The sequence below is a fragment of the Jaculus jaculus genome, chromosome 18, assembly GCF_020740685.1.
Source record: "Jaculus jaculus isolate mJacJac1 chromosome 18, mJacJac1.mat.Y.cur, whole genome shotgun sequence".
Classification (NCBI taxonomy): domain Eukaryota; kingdom Metazoa; phylum Chordata; class Mammalia; order Rodentia; family Dipodidae; genus Jaculus; species Jaculus jaculus.
In genome coordinates, this window is record NC_059119.1 from 3,027,118 (window position 1) to 3,049,986 (window position 22,869).

The 22,869-nt window shown below is 42.4% G+C and overlaps 1 protein-coding gene across 3 annotated transcripts in view; it reads left to right on the forward strand.

Annotated features, from left to right (window-relative positions):
* Bicc1 (BicC family RNA binding protein 1) overlaps nt 1-22,869 on the forward strand; it is a 279,635-nt gene that overhangs the window by 239,563 nt on the left and 17,203 nt on the right. For all 3 annotated transcript variants that reach the window (XM_012948611.2, XM_045137183.1, XM_045137184.1), the window contains exons 4-15: nt 5,229-5,308; nt 5,732-5,890; nt 7,360-7,413; nt 7,934-8,128; nt 9,481-9,732; nt 13,178-13,309; nt 15,591-15,777; nt 17,516-17,677; nt 18,215-18,411; nt 18,544-18,676; nt 19,297-19,453; nt 20,923-21,088. In XM_012948611.2, coding sequence (XP_012804065.2) covers nt 5,229-5,308; nt 5,732-5,890; nt 7,360-7,413; nt 7,934-8,128; nt 9,481-9,732; nt 13,178-13,309; nt 15,591-15,777; nt 17,516-17,677; nt 18,215-18,411; nt 18,544-18,676; nt 19,297-19,453; nt 20,923-21,088 — 1,874 coding nt within the window. The remainder of the gene's footprint in view (nt 1-5,228; nt 5,309-5,731; nt 5,891-7,359; nt 7,414-7,933; nt 8,129-9,480; nt 9,733-13,177; nt 13,310-15,590; nt 15,778-17,515; nt 17,678-18,214; nt 18,412-18,543; nt 18,677-19,296; nt 19,454-20,922; nt 21,089-22,869) is intronic.

Genomic DNA, 22,869 nt, shown 5'->3' on the forward strand with positions numbered 1-22,869 from the left:
ATGCCATAGCCGACCTCAGTGGTGACTGCAAAGACACGTGAGCTAGGAGTAGTGTGGAGAGCCCGCATCACGCTGGTGTGGGGGGCATGAAACAAATGAGTTTTGTGTTTAGGATTGGATCTAGTGTCTAAGGCATGTCATAACGTATCTGCAGATATCCCAAAATCTTGGGGGGATGAAACACTTAGTCCTAAGTATTTCAGATAACAGATGCTCAGCCTAATTAAAAAGAAAAGAAAAGGAAAGAAAGCTATGAGTACCTAAGAATCACTTGGATGTGATTGTAGCAAGCGACTGCAGAGGAGTTGGAAGGCTGTTCCTCTGCCTGTCCACACCAACCACTTGTGACTGCCTGGGCCCAGCTAATGTCCCTCTTGGTTAGACAAATACAGCGAATGACATGTTTCAAGAAGAAATTAAATGAAACCAAAATGGATGGACCCTGATGAGCCAGGAGAAAGTAATTCTTCTTTTCACTGTTTTTTTTTAATTTTTTTTTTCATTGGCACACAGATTAAATTTCATTCATCCTGACATTTTCAAGCAAGCACCTTTGAGCTTTGTGGTTAACAAAGCCATCTCTCCAGCTGTCTCTGACATTTTCAAATACAGTTTGTATTAGCTGATTCTCACCCATCTTTCCCCACCGATGTTTTTTTATGGACCCCAAGGCTACTTGGTTAGTTTTGGAGATATATATATATATAAAATCTACAAAGCCTCCTGATTTTAGGTCAGGATTTTGGATCTTTGTCTGTACATACAGTGAAACTTGAAAAAGATGGCTTTTACTTGGGTGCTATTAGTGGAAGGAGTGGACTCAGCCAAGTAGGTGGTTAAGTCAGCAGTTAACTTTCCATAGCATGATGAACACACATATACACAAGCACATACACCCCCCCCACATACTACACACGTGTGCATACACATGCACATACACTTCGTTTCCCTCTGATGTAAGTATGCTCTTTGGGCTTTTCTATGGCAAAGTAATGAATAGAAAAGGTGCTCCAGCCTCGAGGACAAGAATAGCAGGCAGTAAAATGTCCATTCATGCTTTTAGGGGTGGGGATGTTTGCAGGGATATAAACCCAAATGGTAGACACCAGAGTACCAAGAAACAGTCTACTTAAAACCATAATAAAACTGCACCCAGGCTCATGAAAACAACTCAGCTCTTTAAAATATTTACTTTTATTGAAAATATGATTTCAGCAGGTGTTCTTAGAAAACCACTGTTGCCTTAGGAAGTGGTTATGGATTCCCAGCCGGAAGCCATAGGAACCTTTTTATAAAATTCTCAGTTTCATAAAATAGGCATGTTTTATTTCTGTGATGATCCACACATACAGAATATTACATACAGAATTACACTTAAGGAGTAGATATTCTCTATGTGCTCATCACAGCTATATTTTACTTAGGGTTGGTAGCCGTCTACTCTCCTCCTTCCATAGGGGACAGAGCACCTGAGGGGCGTGAGACGTAGGGGTGGGAGAACGCACACTGCAGACAAATGTGACAGTGCTCTGCTTTTATCTTGACTCTAGGAGGTGGAGGGCAAGTGGTCGTCTTGACGAGGAGCTGCCTCTTCTTGTAGCCTTCTTAGGTGTTTGGACATTTCCTGCAACCTGGGCGTTGGCTCCGGAGTCCATAGAGCACTGCGAGTGGCCTGTCTGACAGCAAGGCTGCTGTGTAACCAGGCTAGACCCGATCACTGTGCTCAGAGGTTTTGAGGGTCTGTCAAAAAGCCATGCCGTTATCTTTAGAGTAAATGTGCCCCAATTGTCAGACCTACATTGGAGTTTTCCTTCAAAGTAATTAATGTTAAGGAGGGGGAAGGGACAAGCTTTTTCAATATGTCTCAGCATCTCCTGATGCTTCCTGGATAATATTTTATTGTTTTTTCTTTATCATTGTAATTCGCACTTTGATCTCATAAAGTTACTAAACCCCTACTACAGACCATCTTGTACCTTGGGGATTGCAATGAATGGAATTCAATTTGGAATTAAAGCATGCATCCTCTAAATGCCATTAAAGGCAGGGCTGGGGTCTTAGCAGTTGAACCAGAATTTTCTCATGTTTATTTTTCTCTATCCTTATTAAACCACTTTCCACCCACACACAAAAAATAGTTTCAGCTCCTAGAGACAGCTTGATATCAGGTGTTGGTGACTGACCATGTGCACACACATGCCTCTGTTTATTGGCAGTTTGTTTCATGACCACTAGATAGAGCTCTTTCACCTAAAATGATGTATTTGATTTTGCTGGGTGGTGGGTTTTTTTTTTTTTTTCTTTTTAATTTTGCTTGTTCTGTTGATGGAGAAAGGGTAGACAATCAAACTGTCCCTGAATGAAAAAACAGAGATTGCATTTCTTCTGCAAATGCAGATACATAGGAATTTTAATATGATTGTCCAACTTGTAAAGTAATAGGTTTATGGGTTAACATGCTATGTGTGTATAAATGGGCTTATGTTCAATGGAAGCACTTTTTCACATGTATGTGCCAATAACAGAGATTACACTTAACATTCTCACGTGGTTTAATCTTCTATTTCGTAGTACTGATTTAAAAATCCTATTGATAAAACTATAAAATGCTAGTCACAGGTCTTCTGGGAACCTGTATTGTATCATTTTAGCAAGTGCTGTGGATGACTGTGGCATGCAGAGGTGTTCTGAGGAGCAGCGGGTTCCCCTACCATGTTGGAAGCAAGTGTTCTTGGGTATGAACTAATGCTGGTGCCAGCCAGTAGAAAAACAAGCTAAGTTGATGACAGCTGAGACTGAGATTACGAATGTAGATTGCCCTTTGTGCAGATATGGCCTGGGAAGGCTACTTTTTGTGGACATCGTAAAGCATTAAGGGAAGTGTGGTGACATCTAGTAGACCACTGTGCAGAGCCCCCCTGGGCCTTGTCAGCAGGCAGAGGAGCCACAGTGTGAGCAGTGCATGTGGTACCATGGTCTCTCTCCCAGGGTGTGACTAGAGAGACAGATATCCCTTGGGCTCTGCTTTTAGGCCCCTGAACTGAACACTATTCCCGACACTTAGACATTTTGAGAAGCTTTGAGCAGCTTCCCCATGTTTCTGTGGCAGGGCTCTTATCAGAGAGAAATTAAAAAGTAGAAAGAGGAGAGTTGCCTAAGGCCAGGAGCAGCCACAGGGCACAGCTGGAGTGGTAGCCCAGACCCCCATGAGACCGAGCAAGGGCACAGCTGCCAGGGTCCCTCGAGGGCCTACGCTCCTACACTCTGAAGCCACAGGAGCCTTAAGAAACAGGCTTCTCCCGTCTCTCCCCCCATCTCTCCACCTCTCTCCCCTGCACTGGCCAATTGCACTTTCAGAATATTGTGTGCTCAGATGGTGTTGATCATGACCCTGGCCTATGGAGTGTTGGCAGAGAGACCACAGGATCAGGGAAATAAATATAGTTTAGGTAAAATCCTCATCTGGCAATGCTGAGCCCTCTCATCCTGGAAATCACCATTAAAGGACTGAAGGACTCAGGCAGAAGGTGTAAGAATTGGGAAAGTTTCTCAGTAAACATCCACTGATTGTCTCTGTGCTGCTCAGGACATAAAGAACTAAGGTAGCAGGCCTAACAATTATCTCTGTCACTTGACATTATCACCAATGCTTCTGCAGAATATTTTCCGTCTGCACCAGGCAGACACGTAAGGTATATGAATATCGGCTTGCTGAATGACTTGGGGACCCAGTGAAGGAGAACGAAGGGCATCCCCACAAGGAGGCATGTGCTCTGATGTCTTCCTCTACCCAGAAGATGCCAGCTAAGTCAACTATGGTTCACCCCTGTAGTAGAGAGTTTCCTGGTTGCCAGGATGACAAGCCTTTATGTCAAGCTTACAGATCCATTAATGGTGGAAGAAGCTGGTTCCAAGTCATCGTTCCACACAGAGAGAGACCACCACCAGCCCACAAGCACCACGAAAGCAGTGGCATGGCTGGCAGCAAGCAGGACTCCCAGAGCCCAAAACCTTTCTGCATCCCTTTGGGCTGGAATTCAGATCTTTCTTAGTGACCCCCCCTCAATAGCAGGGGTCTGCCTACTAGGGGCCAAAGCTACAAACTTAATTTTAATAAAACACCTGAGTCTATGGGGTTACACATTCAAATACCACAGCCACTTACCTTTTGACTCAGACCTCTTTGCTCAGTGAGCCTGATGTGCAGCTCCGGAGCTGCCGCTTCGGACCCTTTGGTCTTTCTTTCCACCCTCTTTCATAACACCTGTGTCTCAAGGTATGAAGTAATTTCTTGGACTTAGCATTGCCTCCCTGTACATTGAGGTCTGCATGTGGTCAGGGATCTTTTGTCTTCCTTATACATTCCTCAGTCCCTGGACCACTGTCTTGTAGGAGAGATGTGAGACATCATTTGTCAAAGGATCAAATGCTGTGCTACTTAAAATTCAGTTCGGGGGGGCGTATTACCATGGGATATTTTTTATAATTATGGAAAATGTTAATAAAAATTGTGAAAAGATTAAAATACAATAAAATTCAGTTCAGTAAGACATGACGTGTCTTAGTCACTCAGACTGGAACAACTTACTCAGCTACTTTTTCCCTTAGTTTCCTCTATCAAATTTCACAAGCTGTAGTGTTTATTAGATGAACTTTTGTATTGAGGCCTTCAGAGTAGACTAGAAAATTCTTATATTTAAACCTTTAGAGTATATAGCAAGAACTCAATTAATAAATTTATATAGAGAGGCCTTATTTATTTAAAAACAATTATATATTTATATTACATTTATATGCTATATTTATTTTACAAAAATAAAATTAAATGGCCTATCCAGTTCTCAGAAAGAAGAATGAAAACAGATAAATACACAATTTGAGTATTTTTCCATGCACTTGTTCTTATTACAGTGATAATGTGCAGACTGTCTAACAGATAGTGGGCTTTTTATCAAATCTTCCTTTTTTTTTTTAAATGCTAAAGAGAGAGAGTTGGTACACCAGGGTTTCCAGCCACTGTAATCAAACTCCAGAGGCATGTGCCACCTTGTACGTCTGGCTTATGTGAGACCTGGAGAGTCAAACATGAGTCCTTTGGCTTCTCAGGCCTTAGACATTGAGTGATCTCTCCAGCCCTTCCATATCTTTTTCTTATATTGCATCATCTATTTTAAAAGTTAGAGGAAGTCTCAGAGTCTCACATGTACCTCGGGCATGGTTTCTTGCAGATCCCCACATTAAGGTTTCTGGAAAGAAAGAGGATGTCAAGGAAGCCAAGGAAATGATCATGTCTGTCTTGGACACGAAAGTAAGTGAATGTTAAGTTTAAAGCCTGTCTCTGTAGGGGCTACTCAATGCTGGGATGAAGGGAGAAAGTGGTGGGGGCCTTGAGATAAGCCCATGTGATTCCACAGCACATGCAAGACTTGTTTTTTTTTTTTAATTGTCTTGGTAAAGAATACATCCGTCTGTCCGTCCATCCATCCATCCATCTATCTATACACACACACGCACACACACATATTTATATATAGAGAGAGACATAGACAAAATTGTCTTAAAATGAGGCTGTTTTACTAATCAGGGAAATTGTCAAATTGTTTTATTGAGAAATCTGTAAGGTCTCCGTGGAGTCACTTCTTAGTGTCCCGCAGCATAAAGGACAACATGTGCAGAGAGTTGGTTTTTCTTTCTTCATGCATCATAAAGTGATAACTTTATTTCCACCTAGAGCAATCGGGTCACATTGAAGATGGATGTTTCCCATACTGAACATTCACATGTTATTGGCAAAGGTGGCAACAATATCAAAAAGGTGATGGAGGAAACAGGGTGCCACATCCACTTTCCAGATTCCAACAGGAATAACCAAGCAGAGAAGAGCAACCAGGTGATGTCTCTCCACTGGGCTTGCATGGAAGGAGCCATAACCCTAAGTTGTAGCATGCTTGGCACAAAGCAGCACTCTATAGATGATACCAACTACAGATTGTGTGCTCACCACCCCACAAGAGGCTGAGGTGCTGTGATGTTTAGGGTTAGGCGCAGGAGGGTCCAGCCTCTTGACCTTGCATTGGCTGACAGGAAATGGGGAAGATGTTCTCACAGTACGATCCTGAGGTGAGGCGAGAGCATGCCAGGCAGGAAAGGACCTCTGGCTTGCCTGTCCAGTGCCAGGATTCTGTCTGGCAGTTCCTGAAGTCACCATCTAGGTGACTCCAGGCAACCTCCCTAGAGGCATTGCATGAGTACCCTGCTTCTTCACACTGATCGAATTGGGCCTGTCTCCAGTTTATTCCTGCTGCTTCTGGCTCTCGTTTTGGAACTCACCTGTTCATGCAAGCATTTTCAACTTACCTATGCAATCCAGAACTGCACTTCGTTCTACATTCATCACTCTAGTAGAATCTGACACCTATAATGGTGACATAGAGGGGGGTGTGTGTATAAAGACTTACATAGAAAGGTGTGATAAAGGGCCTGGGCATTCTTCAGATTTCTCTATGTGTGTGTACATGCGCATGTGAGGACACACACACCGTGGGTACATGCAGAAGTCAGAGGCTAACCTTGGAGTGTCATTCCTCACCTTTCACCTTTTTGGAGATGGGGGTCTGTCTTGTAATTTGCTGCCACAAATACCAGACTAGCTGACCTCCCAGATTGGGTTGCAGGCTCACATGCTTCTGCATCCTGGCTTTACATGAATTCTCACTATCCAGACTCTGGCTGCCAGACTTGGGCAGCAACAGTTCTGACCATAGAAGCAGGTCACAGACCTGCATTACTCAGGACTTCTAACAGCTGCTCCAGCATGCCATAAGCCCTAAGCATTCCAGAACCATGTTCTTCCCCTCTAATATAAGATCAGTTTTTCAGCTGGTGGATTTGAAGAAGGTTCCTGGATCCCTGGAGAGAGCCAGTGGAAGTGACAGTAATTGACAGCTGGTGTGGAAGAAGTTCAGTGTGTTGAGAACTTAGTGTATCCATGCCATTGTATATTGCTACGTACCTGGCATCAAATAGATTAAACAAAAGGAAGAAAATTCCCTGAACAAAGATTATGGTGGGCATTATTTTGGGGCATAATGATGGGCAGAATGAGGATGGAGGCTGTGGAACTTGGGGTGGGCCCAAGGGTGCTAGGACACAGTTGACATCCATGGTGAGGATCCAGTTCTGGCTCAGCTGGCCTGGGTTGGGTGTGAGAGCTTTTATTTTCGCTGAGCTCTCAGATGCTCATGCTTTTATCCGTGGACCACACATTCAGCAGCAAGGTTGGAGATACATAAAGAAGGCAGGTGACGGTTTTGGTTAGAATAAATCTGTGTTTTGTTTTGTTTTGTTTTACTTTTGCAGGTATCGATAGCAGGACAACCAGCAGGAGTGGAATCTGCCCGAGTTAGGATCCGGGTAACTGTCACTTTCCTATGGTGAATGATGTCAGGAGTATGTATGAGATAAAGCATGGAAATACTCTACCGCTTTGTAACCAAATGATATTTTTAGTAGGTAGGAAAAATGGCAAAAGTTGTCTACATGACCATTCTGCCTCCATTGTCTACATTTTTACAGAAGATATTTTAGTCAGCATAACAATAGCATTTGAGGATATTAAATAACTTTTTCTATTGAAAATATTTCTAGAAACGTTCTGTATCTCATCTGACACCATTTCTTTGATGAATTGTAAATGATCAAATAGAGGTGTGAGGGGAAAATGCCACAGGCCATTTGAGCTATAAACCATAAGAGGTTTCCCAAATGGCTTTGTCCAGTAACATAATGTTACATAGTCTATTAAACTTGGGTCTCTCATCGAAGCAACTTATGTCCTAAAAGTCCATTTTCAGAAAAGAACATATGAGCTATATCTCACTACCCCTGTCTGTAACGGTGACTCCCCTGACATGCTGTGCTTTGGGTCTCCTAGGAGCTCCTTCCCTTGGTGCTGATGTTCGAGTTACCAATTGCTGGAATCCTCCAACCAGTTCCCGATCCTAACTCCCCCTCCATTCAGCACATCTCTCAGACATACAACATCTCCGTATCGTTTAAGCAGCGGTCTCGAATGTACGGAGCTACTGTCATAGTGCGAGGGTCTCAGAATAACACCAGCGCTGTGAAGGTAATAACTCTCGTAATTACCAACAAGTGAGTGTGCAGATTCAGCAAGGGTTACTGTTTCTTTTGCTGGTTTTTTAAAAACTTTTGTTAAATTCAGTTTTAATTTATTTATTTGAGAGGGAGAGACAGAAAAAGAGGGAGAGAGAGAGAGAGAATGGGCATGCCAGGGCCTCCAGCCACTGCAAACAAACTCCAGACGCATGCGCCTCCCTGTGTATCTGGCCAACGTGGGTCCTGGGGAATCTAGCCTCAAGCTGGGGTCCCTAGGCTTCACAGGCAAGCGCTTAACCGCTTAGCCATCTCTCCAGCCCTTGTTTTTTTTTTTTTTTTTTTTTGTTTTTTTGAGGGAGGATCTTGCTCTAGCCCTGGTTGATGTGGAATTTACTAGGTAGTCTCGTGGTGGCCTTAAATTCACAGCAACCCACCTACCTCTGCCTCCTGAGTGCTGGGATTTAAAGACATGCACCACCACACCCAGATCTTTTGTTAATTAAAAAAAACAATTTAAATTTTATTTATTGGTAAGAGAGAGAGAGAAGTAGAATGGGCCTCTAGCCACTGCAAAGAACTCCAGACACTTGTGCCATCTTGTACATCTGGCTTATGTGGCTACTGGAGAATCAAACCTGGGTCCTTAGGCTTTATAAGCAAGTCATAAGCCATCTCTCCAGCCCTCTTTTATTAATTTTTAAAATTTTTTCATTTATTTTGAAGGAGAGACAAAAGGAGAGAGAAAGAGAGTATATAGGCATACCAGGGCCTCTTGAAGCTGCAGATGAACTCCAGACACATGCACCATTTTGTGCATCTGACTCTTTGTGGATACTCAGGAATTGAATCTGGTCCAGCAGGCTTTGCAAGCAGGCACTTTAACCTCTAAGCCATCTTCCTAACACTATTTTTTTGATGCAGAGTTGACCTTGGTAACCCAGCCTTGCTTCAAACTCATGATCCTTCTGCTTCAGTCTCCTGAGTTCTGGGACTATAGGTGTGTGCCACCGTGCCTATAATAATAGTTTTATTATTATTTTTTATTTCGTTTTGTTTTTTGTTTTATTGAGATAGCATCTCACTATAGGCCAGGAAGACATAGAATTTACTGTGTAGTCGCAGGGTGGCCTCAAACTCATGGCAATCATCCTGCTACTGCCTCCCGAGTGCTGGGATTAAAGCTTAGAAGTTTTGTTTTTATAGATATTAGACTACTTGGTTGCCAGAATTTTCCTTTGCATTACGTTTGGCTTTAGAATGTGCTGTGGTTTTTCCCTAGCTGCTGGAGGTGCAGGAGGAACTTTCCTGTTTGTGCACACATGGGTTTCATAGGATCATTTTCCTCCCACCCTTTTCTGCCAGGAGGGGACTGCCATGCTGTTAGAACACCTTGCGGGGAGTCTAGCCTCAGCTATTCCTGTGAGCACGCAACTAGACATCGCAGCTCAGCACCACCTCTTTATGATGGGCCGGAATGGGAGCAACATCAAGCATATCATGCAGAGGACAGGTGCTCAGATCCACTTCCCCGACCCCAGCAACCCCCAGAAGAAATCTACCGTCTACCTCCAGGGCACCATTGAGTGTGTCTGTCTCGCCAGGCAATATCTCATGGTAAGTTACTCCAGTCAGCACTGCAGCATTTGTCTAATTTCTTGTGCAACTACACACACTGTAGCCAGCCTCTTCACAGGATTCTTAGGAAAGCTCTCTGGAAGCCTGCCTGGTCGCACAGGAAAGTCTTCAGTAAAAGGTCAAAAACTGCAAGAATGGGGTTTATTACACCTCCACAGGCTGGACTTCATTGCATAGGGAAACGATACTCTCTCAATATTTTTCTTAACTTAGACTTAACACGTCAGAGAATAAGGAAGTAATCGACTATTTTGTGGTGTGGATGGAAGATGACTCTCCTCATCTGACAAACAGTGTCAGTATGTAGTTTCTACTTTATAAAAACTGTTTAAACAGAGAAGTAAAAACACTATTCAGATTTCATCCTCAAAGACTCAGCTCTTGGCCACCTGAACTGTGTGCACATTTCATAAATTTCTTACATAATTCAAAGAATATTCTTTAAGCTTTTATTTTGAGTATTACATAACAAGAATAGCGTTATATAATTCAATACTAGTCTAGTTTATAATTTATTTATCCTCTTCATACATTCACTTAAGACCCTAGTGTGTGGGTTGATATGTGGTAACACAGGCCATGTTGCTAGGTATGCAGACATGCATCCCCAGAGCACAGTTTCAGTGACATTTCAATCAGGTGTGACCTTTGTCTTTATTGACTAGCAGAATTTGCTTTGAAAAGCTCTCAAGAAAACCCAAATTTGCATTAATTCCGCTCCTTTGACAGATGAAACTTGTTATAAAATCATTAGGACTGTTCTTGTCTTAAAAACGTATTCTGTGAATGTAGTCTCTTTTTTCAAGCCCAGTTTATTCTATCGTGTTCCTTGTGTGTGCACTTGGGGTCTGTGTGTGTGTGGGGGGGCCGAGGAAGGCATCAGTCTCACTTCATTGCTCTCCATTTCCTGTCCTAGACAGGGTCTCTCACTGAGCCCAGAGATCACTGATGGGGCTAGACAAGCTAGCCATCATGTGTCAGGAATCTTGTCTGCACCTCCCCAGTACTGAGGTGACAGAAACACACCATAGTACCTGGAAATTCATGTGGTAGGTGCGGATCCAAACTTAGGTCCTCATGCTTGTGTGGTGAAGTGCTTTGCCCATTGAGCAATCTCCCCAACACCTATAATGTTATTTTTTTAAATATTTTTGTTTGTTTCATTTTTATTTGAGAAAGAGAGAGAGAATGGGCGCACCAGGGCTTCTAGCCACTGCAGACGAACTCCAGATGTGTGCGCCCCCTTGTGCATCTGGCTAACGTGGGTCCTGGGGAATTGAGCCTCGAACCGGGCTCCTTAGGCTTCACAGGCGAGCGCTTAACCGCTAAGCCATCTCTCCAGCCCTATAATGTTATTTTTAATACACCGTCAGTGAGATTGCTCATTCATAAGCAAGAACTGGTATAATGACTCTGTTTTCTTCGTAAGTTCAAAATGCTTGAAAAAGTTCACAGATTAACACTCCTGCTTTGACAACAGCCACCAAAAATATAGATGTAGCATGAGATATACTGTTGTAAAATACTGAAAGAAGGAAATGATTAAAAGGCTTTCAGTACATTTTTACAACTTTCTTATATAGACAAATCACTTTTACCCACAGTTAGGTGGCATATAATCTTTCACTGTAATCCAGTATGTTTATCAGTAACTTTTCCTGGTACATTTGTATAAAACTACAGCAACCAGGGACTTACACAGAGTGCTATCCCATAGATTGGGAAAAGTAAGTTGTGTGGCTCTTACACTCCATAGAGTAATGGCCAGGAAGAGATCATTGAAGAAAAAAATCAAAACTAAGGGTTGCAGTGGCAAAGGAAGTGAAGGAAGGGGTGGAGCTCACAGCCCCTTTCAGGCAGGTAGTCCTGACAATATCCACTGTATCCAAAGGCTTTGGCTGCTTAAGATGCTTCTGGTGAGTTAAGATGATGATGTACAGAGTTTACTTTGAGGGCATCAAGGGACGGCCCTGGTCTGATAGAAGAAACAAGCTCACTGCCATGGGGGTGTGTTGTGCATCAAGAAAGCCAGGTCATGGGCTGGAGAGATGGCTTAGCGGTTAAGACGTTTGCCTGCAAAGCTAAAGGACCTTGGTTCAATTCCCCAGGACCCAGGTTAGCCAGATGCTCAAGGGGGCGCATGTGTCTGGAGATCATTTGCAGTGGCTAGAGGCCCTGGTTGTACCCATTCTCTTTCTCTCAAATAATTTTTTTAAAACCAGGTCAAAATAGAAATATCTAAACTCATGTTGAGTTTTGTTGAAAACATTTTTTTAAATGTTTATTATTTATGTGCAATGAGAGAGAAAGAAAAAGAGAGAGAGGGAGAGAAGAGGGAATAGGTGTGCCAGAGCCTCTTGCCCCTGCAAACAGACTCCGGATGCATGCACCACTTTGTGCATTTGGCTCTACATGGGTACTGGGGAAGTGAAAGCAGGTAATCAGGCTTTCAAACATGTACCTATGACCAGTGAGCCAGCTTTCTAGCCCCTCATGCTGAGTTTTCATTCAAGATGCCATCACTGTAAGTCATTGAGCCAAGGCACAAGATTTGTCCCTTAAGGTGGTAGAGAATCTCATTTCAACCACCACCAACAAAACTAAAATCAGAGATTGAAGAAATTTTCCAAGGTGGAAAGTCTATTGAAAAAAGAAAATCGTAGCCAGGCATGGTGGTGCATGCCTTTAATCCCAGCACTCGGGAGGCAGAGGTAGGAGGATCTCCATGAGTTTGAGGCCACCCTGGGGCTCAATAGTGAATCCCATGTCAGCCTGTGCTAGAGTGAGACCCTACCTTGCAAAACCAAAAAAAAAAAAGGAAAAAATTTGTGGGCTGGGAAATAGCTGAATAGTTAAGTCCTTACCCCATTAGCCTGAGGACCTCTCGGGCAGGAGACCAAGTTAGAGTCCCTAGAAACTATGTAAAAGTTTGGGCATGACCACATATGCTTGTAATCTTAGTCTGTGGAGGGCAAGACAGAGAATGGCTGAGGCTTTCTGGTAGACAGCAGCTCTGGATTGAGGGAGAAACAGAAACCCCATCTCAAGGAAAGAACTACATGGGTAAGGAAAAGAGAGAGCACTCCCATTCTCCTCTGGCCTCCACATGCAAATGCATGGGGGTCATGCATCTGCACACACATACATGCATACATCACACATCTAACACACACAGAGAGAAACCGAGAGAGAAAGAAAGTAAGTACATGCCAGGACCAAACCCAGAAACATACCAATTTTGATGATATTCAAAGCATAGCTTCCTGCCCCTCACTCCGCATCCTTCCTATATCAGTCTGAAATGTAGGCTTTAATACTTTGGTCTGCTCTTTAAGCTATAACATGTTGTACTATTTATAGATATGTTCACGTACCAAGTATTAGGGTGATTAATTCTTGGACATTCCTTTCTGATGGTTGCTAGGGCTGTCTCCCCCTTGTGCTGATGTTTGATATGAAGGAAGAAATTGAAGTCGATCCACAGTTCATCGCTCAGTTGATGGAACAGCTCGATGTCTTCGTCAGTATCAAACCAAAGCCAAAACAACCAAGCAAGGTTGGTGCAGGGTCTGTGCACAAAAAACCACTTGTAGCACCATATGCTGTACACTTTGGTTTGCAGTTACATGTATATGTGTTATTCTGTATTGAGTCACATCAGTATAAATTTCTAGCAGTGTTCATTATTGATCATCATTTTCTTTGTTGGTTTCTGGAGTTCATTTTCAGTAACCATTACTTTTCTATAAATACATATGAAAAAGGATAAAATTGTTTTGTTTTAATTTGACATATTAACAAGAAATCAAACAACCAATCAATAATGGGCTACTCCAAAGATAAAGTAAAAATGTCCAATAAAGATGAAAAAACGTCCAACTTCCTTAGCAATTAGGAAAATGCAAATTAAAATTACAATGAAATTCTGCCTTGCCCCAGTCAGAATGGCAGTCATTAAGACAATACACTGGTGAGGAGGCAGACAAAAGGGAACCCTCAGACCCTGCTGGTGGGAATGTAAACCAGTCCTGCCCTGATGGGATTCAGTATGGAGGCTTCTGTGAAAACTAAACAATGGATCTACCGTAGGACCTAATACATACCAATTTAAAAGTCACTTTCAGAATTTAGTATCTGGCAGCCACCATGTTAGTCTAGCAATTTAAAAACTATAGCCCATTCTTTTTTAAATAAAGGCTTTAAGTGACAAAGTGCTCAGCCTTCTTAGGTTCTCCTCTTCTCAGATGTGGCAGAGCTTCAGTAATTATATGTACAGCTAATGCTATAAGTGTGATACCTACCAAGTGCTTATGAGAATGTGAGGAAAGAGGAATGCTCTTAGTATTGTGAAAATTGGCACAGCCACTCAGAGAGCATTTTGGGGCCATCTGATCACACCAACTCCGCTTATGGTTACCCAGGGGAATATGCCTTTGTAGCAGGGCACCCACACCTCTGTCTTTCTGAAGTGCCAGGCAGGGGCCCAGCAAATTCACAGTGAGTTGCTTTTTGCCTTTTGGGTAGGAGAAGAAACATAGAATTAGGAAATTGTCAAGGTGAATGCTTGATGTTTTTCAACAAAAGTCAGAAAATAAATAAGTCTTTGTTCATGCACTAAGTATAAAGATGCTATATTAACATCATTTTTTTATGTGTTAAAATCTTCAAAATACAAGGATTTATAACATACAACTAAGTTGAGTTTGTGGGATGTTTTGAAGAAAAAGTAATTCCTAAACAGAGTGAAGGGTCCTCAATGGTTACAGTAGACAACACACCATTCATATCTTCTATTTTTTAAGTTTCTGAAGTATAGCTGTTATCATATATGTAGAATGGTTTCTATGCATATGTGCTACATATATGTTTTACATGTGTACATAATGTGATAGTTGTTCAACTGAAAGAAAATGATCTTACCTTTTTCCAGGGAAAATTTTAGAGGGAAGAAACCTCTGATTCTAAGTGAATATAATGGGGTGAGTTTTAAGTTAGCACATTGGTTTTATATGTCATGAGGCTTCGTGCTTGACTAATTTGAGTTAATGAGAAATGTATACATATTAGGACTAAAAGATAAAGATGGACAGGAACAAGAATAATTCTAGGAGTCCAATGGAAAATGAACTTATGTCAGGGAAGAAAAGATTATAGATAATAAAAACTCATTAATTTTATTATGCCTAACTTGCTGGATGCCATAGCTTTCAGTGCTTTCTTTACCACCCCTTACAGCCTTTTGCCTTGGGCTCACATTTCCAATTTTCTTCAGAAGTCCAGTGAAGGTGAAAAGGGCTCGTCACTGAGATATTTTTAATCATAAACTTTGTCATAGTGAGGAATGGTGGTGCCTGGAGGCCTTGGCTCACTGGAGACTGTAACTGTCCAGTGTGAGAGACGGTTATTGTGCAGTTTGGATCTGGTGATAGGTTTCACTTGGTTCCTAAAACAATGAGGTAGAGGGGAAGCGTCAGTGTTGGAGGGCCGTGGAGAGGGGACGACCTCGGACCCTCTCTCTGTCCCACTACAGCCGTGCTGTGACTATGACTAAATCCCTCAGCTTCCTAAATAGCCATAGTGAACCCGACCCCATAAGGTTTTGGTGGGAACTAGAACATGGCACACCCGTGATGGCTGGTCACTAATATTTGACCATCTTTCCGGGCCTCTGTAAGCTTCAGAAATGAGTGTCAGAACTGATGGATGACTTGATGGCAGGGTTAATTCATTCCGGAGTGGAGTTCTCACTAGCATTTTCATTTCCTCCCCCTCCTTCCCCTTCATTCATTGTAGACTGCTCGCATGTCACTTTTTCCCCCCATTATGTGTTTTCATAGTCTGTGATTGTGAAAAGTGTTGAGCGAAATGCCTTAAATATGTATGAAGCAAGGAAATGTCTCCTCGGACTTGAAAGCAGTGGGGTTACCATAGCAACCAGTCCATCCCCAGCATCGTGCCCTGCCGGCCTGGCATGTCCCAGCCTGGATATCTTAGCTTCAGCAGGCCTCGGACTCACTGGACTAGGTATAAAATTTATTACTACGGCGCTTCTCAGTCACTGGGCAATGCTTATCTGGCTACTTCTCTTTCTGCTGTTCGGGTCTACAGTTAAACACTGTTTTCTTCTTTTCCAAGCCCCAAGGTTAGGTGGGAAGCAACAAAACCTCATCCATCCAGTCTGCGTTTTTGTTTGGCTCTGTGGATTTGGGGGACCCAGTTTCTTCCTATGTGGGTATAAATAGTCAAGGTCTGACTTAATTTTCAGTGGCTGCATTTATTATTCTAAATTAAGGGTGCATTGAGATTGAAGGGATCAGGCTGACTGTAATTTATGTGTTTGTTCTCTCACGGATTTGTAATATTGCCATGGGTCCCTAGAGAGAAAGATTATCTGGTTTGCTTTTCAGAAAGTAATTGCAAATCTGTGAGGGGAGGGAGAGCATCTTCCTGGTGGCTAAGCCTGCTAAGCCTCCAGCCAGCAAGGGAAGCACACAGGCCTGTGCTGGGGTTCATGTCCCTGCCAACGCTCAGCTTGGGGAGCGATCCAGGCAAGCCACTTCCTGACACGGTGGCCTCCCTTGCGGGCTGCTGTCTCTCAGTGAGGCTGGGTTACCACTTCCCTCGTTGTCTCTCAGGTGCTTTTCTACAAAATGCTAATGTAATAGCCCAGACATCCATTCTGCATGGAGTTGAGAGACAAAAAAAATAAACTTAGACTATCATTCAGAGTTTCTTTTTTCCCCTAATACTTGCTTTTGCTTTAACAAATGTGTAGCTCACTGTTAAAGGGCTTGCCTAGCAAGCATGAGGCCTGAGGTTCAATCCCTAATGATGTTTTTTTTTTTTCTAAAAAAAAAAAAAGCATTATGGCATTATGCTTACATGACTAAGATGCTCACTTGCCATTCTTGGACACAACAATAGTAAAACATTCTTCCCTCCTTGGTCCCTCATCTGCCCAAGTTATATAGCCTTCCCCAGGTACCAAAGCAGTCATAATAGCATAGCAATGCCTGTGGACCAGAAAATGAGAACAAGTAACTTAACAGAAACCAAGTCTATCAAAGAATTCTGGAAAGGTTTGCATGCCGAACCTCTCTGTAACAATTAGTGCATGACAGGAGACATGTATACAAATGCATATTTTATTCTAGAACAAATATTCTAAAATTCTAAAGACAAATTTCATGTTAATATCAAGTATTGAGTGCTTAAAACAAAAAACAAAGACAAACAAAAAAAATTCCAAGGAAACTTTTCTCCATATGCATGGTACCAAGAGAGGGCACACGTTTGTTTGGACCCACAGAAAACATGGCCTTTCTACTAAGGAGCCAGTTCAGTCAGTCTAATGCAGGCAAACACCCCCAGTCATTATTCCATGGGACCAGTTGGAAAGAGTTTGTTTGGAAGCTATGTGGGCTACAGGGAAATGAGCATGAATCTCCAGTTGAGCAGGGCTGCTCTTACCCTTGCTCACTGCATGCATGGCAGGCACCTCATGGTGCTCAGTGGCCCTGTCTGCTGTCCAGGTCTGGTCATCTGGTCACATCTGCCCACATCTGCCTTCCCTTTGGTAGTGTCTATTTGTGAACAAGCTGGTATCTGATACTATTTGGAAAAAAAAAAACTCGTCTTCCCTTTTTTATATTTTAAAAAGTATCAGATTCTACTGTTGTCCATTCCACATGGCAGTGTAAAGGCCATCTTTATCTCAGAAACTTGAATTTATGCACATTGACTTTATTTTCATTTATTACAGGTCTGTTGGGGCCCACCACCTTATCACTAAACACTACCACCACCCCAAACTCACTCCTGAACGCTCTTAATAACTCAGTCAGCCCTTTGCAAAGCCCAAGTTCTGGCACCCCCAGCCCCACATTGTGGGCATCCCCACTTACCAACACTTCCACCACCGCAGGTCAGTAATGGAGGCAGGCGTTCTTGGGTGTTGTCTGTCTTTAAATAAAATTTACAACTCGTTCAGTTTCTTCAGGGGCAAATTTGGTTCAAACCCTATTCCAGCCTAGCAGAAATTCTCTGCTGTGTAAATTAGTTAAAGCCAAGCACAACAAAAGGGTGACATTCCATGCAAGTAGAGTATACTCTCCATGAGTGACAAGCACAGTTAGGAAAAGAAGCTGGTTCTCAGGTAAGAGCACCTGAGGCCCACCAGCCTGGTACTTGGGGAACACAGCCCTTGCTTGGACTAGTTTGCTGAGCAGTCATGTGAGCTTAACGACTGTCCTCATCTATATAGTGAAGGGCTTGGAGTAAATATTGTCTGAGTGAAGTTCCATTTTGATATTCAATTATGTTTTCATAGTAAGGTTGAATCTGTTTAAATAGAGATGAACTGGCAGTAACAAAAGTTATATATTGTGAGTTGTTAACAGAAGTAATAGTTGTTGCTTTTGAGTTGTTCTCTGATACGTGTGTTTGTGAAATGTTACCACAGGTTTTTCTGCTATACCACACCTTGTAATTCCATCAACCACCCAGGCCACGCTGACCAATATTTTGTTGTCTGGAGTGCCCACCTATGGGCACACAGCCCCATCTCCCCCTCCCGGCTTGACTGCTGTTGATGTCCATCTCAACAGTATGCAGACAGAAGGCAAAAAAATCTCTGTTTCTCTAAATGGACATGCTCAGGTAATGCCCTTTTACTGGGAAGTTGGGTTCTGCTGCTTGTAAGCCGTGAGCCACCTGCAACTCACCTCAGTCTCTACATGAAATGTTTTCTGCAGTGTCATGTGCCAATCCATATGTTATTTTTTATTTCAGTCCCCAAACATAAAGTATGGTGCAATATCCACCACATCGCTGGGAGAAAAGGTGCTGAGTACGAGTCATGGTGATCCATCCATGCAGACGGCTGGGTCTGAGCAGGCTTCTCCCAAAACCAACCCTGCAGAAGGTCAGGCAGTGTTGCTCTTCTTCCGAGCATCAGTCTGGTTTGTGACTGGGCAGATTCTTCAGGGACTGTAAGATGGTTCTGTTCACCATTACTGACTCCTCCTACCCCAACTTTGTGGAGAGTCAGCACCTTGAATGAAATTCTAGAGGGCATGGTAGAACATGACCTAAGACCTGCTCACCATAAGTGGCACTTTCCCATCATTGGCTCTTTCCATAGTAAAGTGGCTGGGTTGGGTAATGGAAAAGCATGAAATTGCTAAATGTTGGTATATAAGCACATAACTCTATAAGAATCTTTAAGGAACATGATGGTGCCTGGGTGTGTAGCTCAGTGGGAGACTGTTTGTCTATTATATCTAAGGCCCTGGGTTTAAACCATAGTACCATAAGGAGAAAAAGAAAAGAAACTAAGGTTTTAGTATAAACCTTTACCCATAACAGTCTTTGAGACACGATTTTCTCCTCCTCGGGCTGAGTTTTTGTGAGAGCCTAAGTTTGTAGACAATTGTAGTGACTCCACAAAACTTAGCTTTCATTTTGTTTACTCCACTGGAGATGACTTTCAAGTATAAAGTGATGCTGTGCAGACTTTGTAATGTCCCCCCTTCCCTCCTGCAGGTTGCAATGATGCTTTTGTTGAGGTGGGCATGCCTCGTAGTCCCTCACATTCGGGGAATGCTGGAGATTTAAAGCAGATGATGGGCTCTGCCAAGGTCCCCTGCAGCAAGAGGCAGACAGTAGAACTACTGCAAGGCACAAAAAACTCACACTTGCAGTATGTATCCCTTTAAACTCCTTAAGCAATAGGTATTCTCACATTTAAAGTAACACTCCCAGTGCCTAGTCTCCTCTTTAAACTCATACTTGCAATACGCAGTCTCCTCTTTAATGTGCTTGATATTTGGAGAGAAAACAGATAGCAGACAAATCTGTTTTGAGGGCAATGGTTAACACTCTGACTAAAGTCAGGCTCGGACTCATGGGCGTTTTCCTTTCTCTTCATAATTATCTTTAAACATTGTACAGTAATACCATCCATTAATTTTCACACTTAGCTTTCTTGATAATCCTTACTCCATTGAGTTTTTAGGTTTAGATCTGTGTCATGAAAACTAATGTTCTCTCTGCTCTTCAGCGCTCAGTAGAGACAATATTTTTCTGAGACAGGGTGTCATGTAATCAAGGGTAACTTTGACTCCCTCTACAGCTAATGGCCCTTATTTCTCTTTTTCACTAAATACCAGTTTGCTTTGTAAGGTCTGGTCTAGCTCTGCTTTGCCTGTGTTTGTCTTTATAAGACAACCAATATCTCAAATGACCATTCTTTTTTAAGGTTAGCTGAGAAACACCTCTCTCTGCTGTCTGTTGACTGCATTTGAGGTGCATGCTGTGTCATGCAGATGTTCTGAGCCCCCAGGCCTGTGTCCTTGCTGGGTCTTCTCAGCAGATCTTCCTTACAGTCTGAATGTGACAGTGTCTCATGGTGACTTAGTGACCGTGGTCTGTGTTGCCAGTCTTCTCTCCTTTCCTTGTCCTCTTCCCTCTGAGAATCTGTTCTCCTGGCCTTGGCCTCCAGTGGGCTGGTGGTAGGCCTTAATTCCCTGTGCACTGCTTCTGTCAGCATCTGCCAAGTGAAGTATATTGTTGTCTTATATTCCAGCACCTCTTTCTAGAGTTCTCAGGTTATAAACAAATAAGCTCTTTGATATTGTGTGTCCCTGTGTTATTTGAACCTACTGGTGCAATTGGATATGAACTTGAAGTGCATGTATGATGAGTTATACAATCAAGTATGCTGCCCATTTTAAGAAGCACTTTGAAGAGTATTTCTCATTGATCTGATAAGTTTATTCATAACCAACATCCTGTGTATTTCACACACATAACCTCTGTCATCTGTATACTTGCATATTTATGTAGATTCTGTTTAGACTCTGTATATGAGTCACTGATATATAAACATGAGAAATCTTGTCTGTGCATCAGACTCAGTGTCCCATAGACAAGATACCGTGTGTATATTGTGAAATAGTTTCAGCCTCTAGCCCTAGAGTCAGAGGACTGGAGTTCAAATTCTGGCTCTGCCGTTTACCCTAGTGGAGTGACCTTGGACAAGGAATTACTGACTTGTGCCCTGTCTTAGCGTTGCTTTGGGTGGAGACATGTAAACGGCTAAAAGTGCATTCACATGCGGGGTCCAGAGGCATCAGAGCTGGATCAGTGATTCCAAACTGTCTTCCACAGCAGTACTGACAGGCTGCTCTCAGACCCTGAGCTGAGTACCACAGAAAGCCCTGTAGCTGACAAGAAGGCTCCAGGAAGTGAGCGTGCCGCGGAGAGGGCAGCAGCTGCCCAGCAAAGCTCAGAGAGGGCCCGACTGGCCCCACAGCCACCATATGTCCACATGCAGGTAATGGAATCTAAAGCAGTCGCTCAAGGGCAGGGCTGTCCATCAGTCCTGTGGAAATGAGCAGCTCTTGTATTCTACTCAGCAGGAAATTTAAATAATTGTTACAACAAAACTGCATCATGTCTAAAGATGGGATTAAATAAAAATAATCATCATAAAATGGCATAAGATGATGTGTCTCATGCAAATAACACTCATCTGTGAGTTGAAGTATTAGAGAAACCTGAGAGGTTATATTTCTAAAGATAAAGAGATCTAATATTCTTGTTTTTGACATGGAGAGGAAATATTTGCTTGGTGCTGTTTTGACCTGGTTAAGAAATTAGCTAATGTGAAGTTTAGTTCTTTGAAAGTAGATGCTCAATATCACAGGTGCTGGTACTATTCACATGCTTTATGATTATTTCAAATGATAGCTTTCTCAACAGGATTTTCTTTTGTATCTGTTTGCAAAGAATCAGGTTAATTACTCAAAATAAATTACTGAGCATGAAATTCAGATATCTAACCTCTCATAAATCACAATATGAAAGATCAGGATTATGTGCCTTTAAAGATACTATATATATATTTCTATAAACATTAAATTTCAGTACCAAAAACTAGACTTACCTACCTCATCCCCCCACCTCCAGAATCTTAATTGAATCCTAGAAATGAGCTGTCATAGATATGTGTAAAGTACAATTCTATCACTGTGGCCATTTTCTTGCCATTATGCTTGAACATTTTCATAAGGTTTTAGGTAAATAAAATCCATGGCCTTCAATAATGTATGAATATTAAAAACTACATTCACCATTTATTTCTGGTGGATTTATTTTCAGTTAATATAAATTAAAATTCTTTGGTTTAGGTCCCATTATGATCTCATTGTGATTTTTTTTTAAAGCCCATGGCTCTTCTTTCCTTGCAGGCTATACCCTAGGTGGCCAACTCCATGTTTCTTTCAGGATGGGTGGCAGTGTTCTCACTGATACTGTTTCACCTTAAGTAGATGCATTTATGCCATTTGTAAACAGCTGGCTCTTAAAGCCACAAAGAAATCAGTGGCAGTGACCATTGACATGAGAAAGTCTGAAGATTCCTAGATCTCTGCAATCAGTATCCCCACATCTCTAGCTCTCTGCCCATTTATCTTTCACCTAATTTATTGTGTAGCTACATCCTTCACTCAGCCCTCCCAGGGCTGAAGGTCCTTCAGGCTGTGGGTTACTTTCAGTGCATTGTTGCTTTCTCCCCAGAGTTCAACACTGTCCTTGAGCAGTCATGCTCAGTGAATACTATGTGAACAAGAGAATACAGGTTTTCCCCACACCTGTCCCTTGGGCATTAATAAGTTGATTTTTAATGTTCCATGCCATTTGAAATCTAGATTTCAAAAAAAAAAAAAAAAAAGGTTATCAGTATCAACTAAAAATCCAGCTCTCCTGATGTACTCTCATGTTTGAGGGGCTGTCTCCTGTCTTCAGTTGTCTAGGACAGCCTTGGCTTTCTTTTACCATTGAGTCTCAGTATTGAGTAGAGCACACTTTAGTCTCTGAAAGATCCTGTTGCAGGCCATAAATGACCTGGGGACTTATACTCGTTGGAATTATCTTCTTGGGAGAAGGATCCAAGAGCTCTTGGCAGTTGGTTCTTGCCCCTGTTTTCTAGACTGGGAGAGATGAGAACAGGAGGTTCACACCTGAGGCATACCTGTGTGCACACACTTTCTTCAGAAAGGCCAGCCTTGGTCCCCACATATGTCTGACTATACCCTGGTTTCCCATTCAACATTA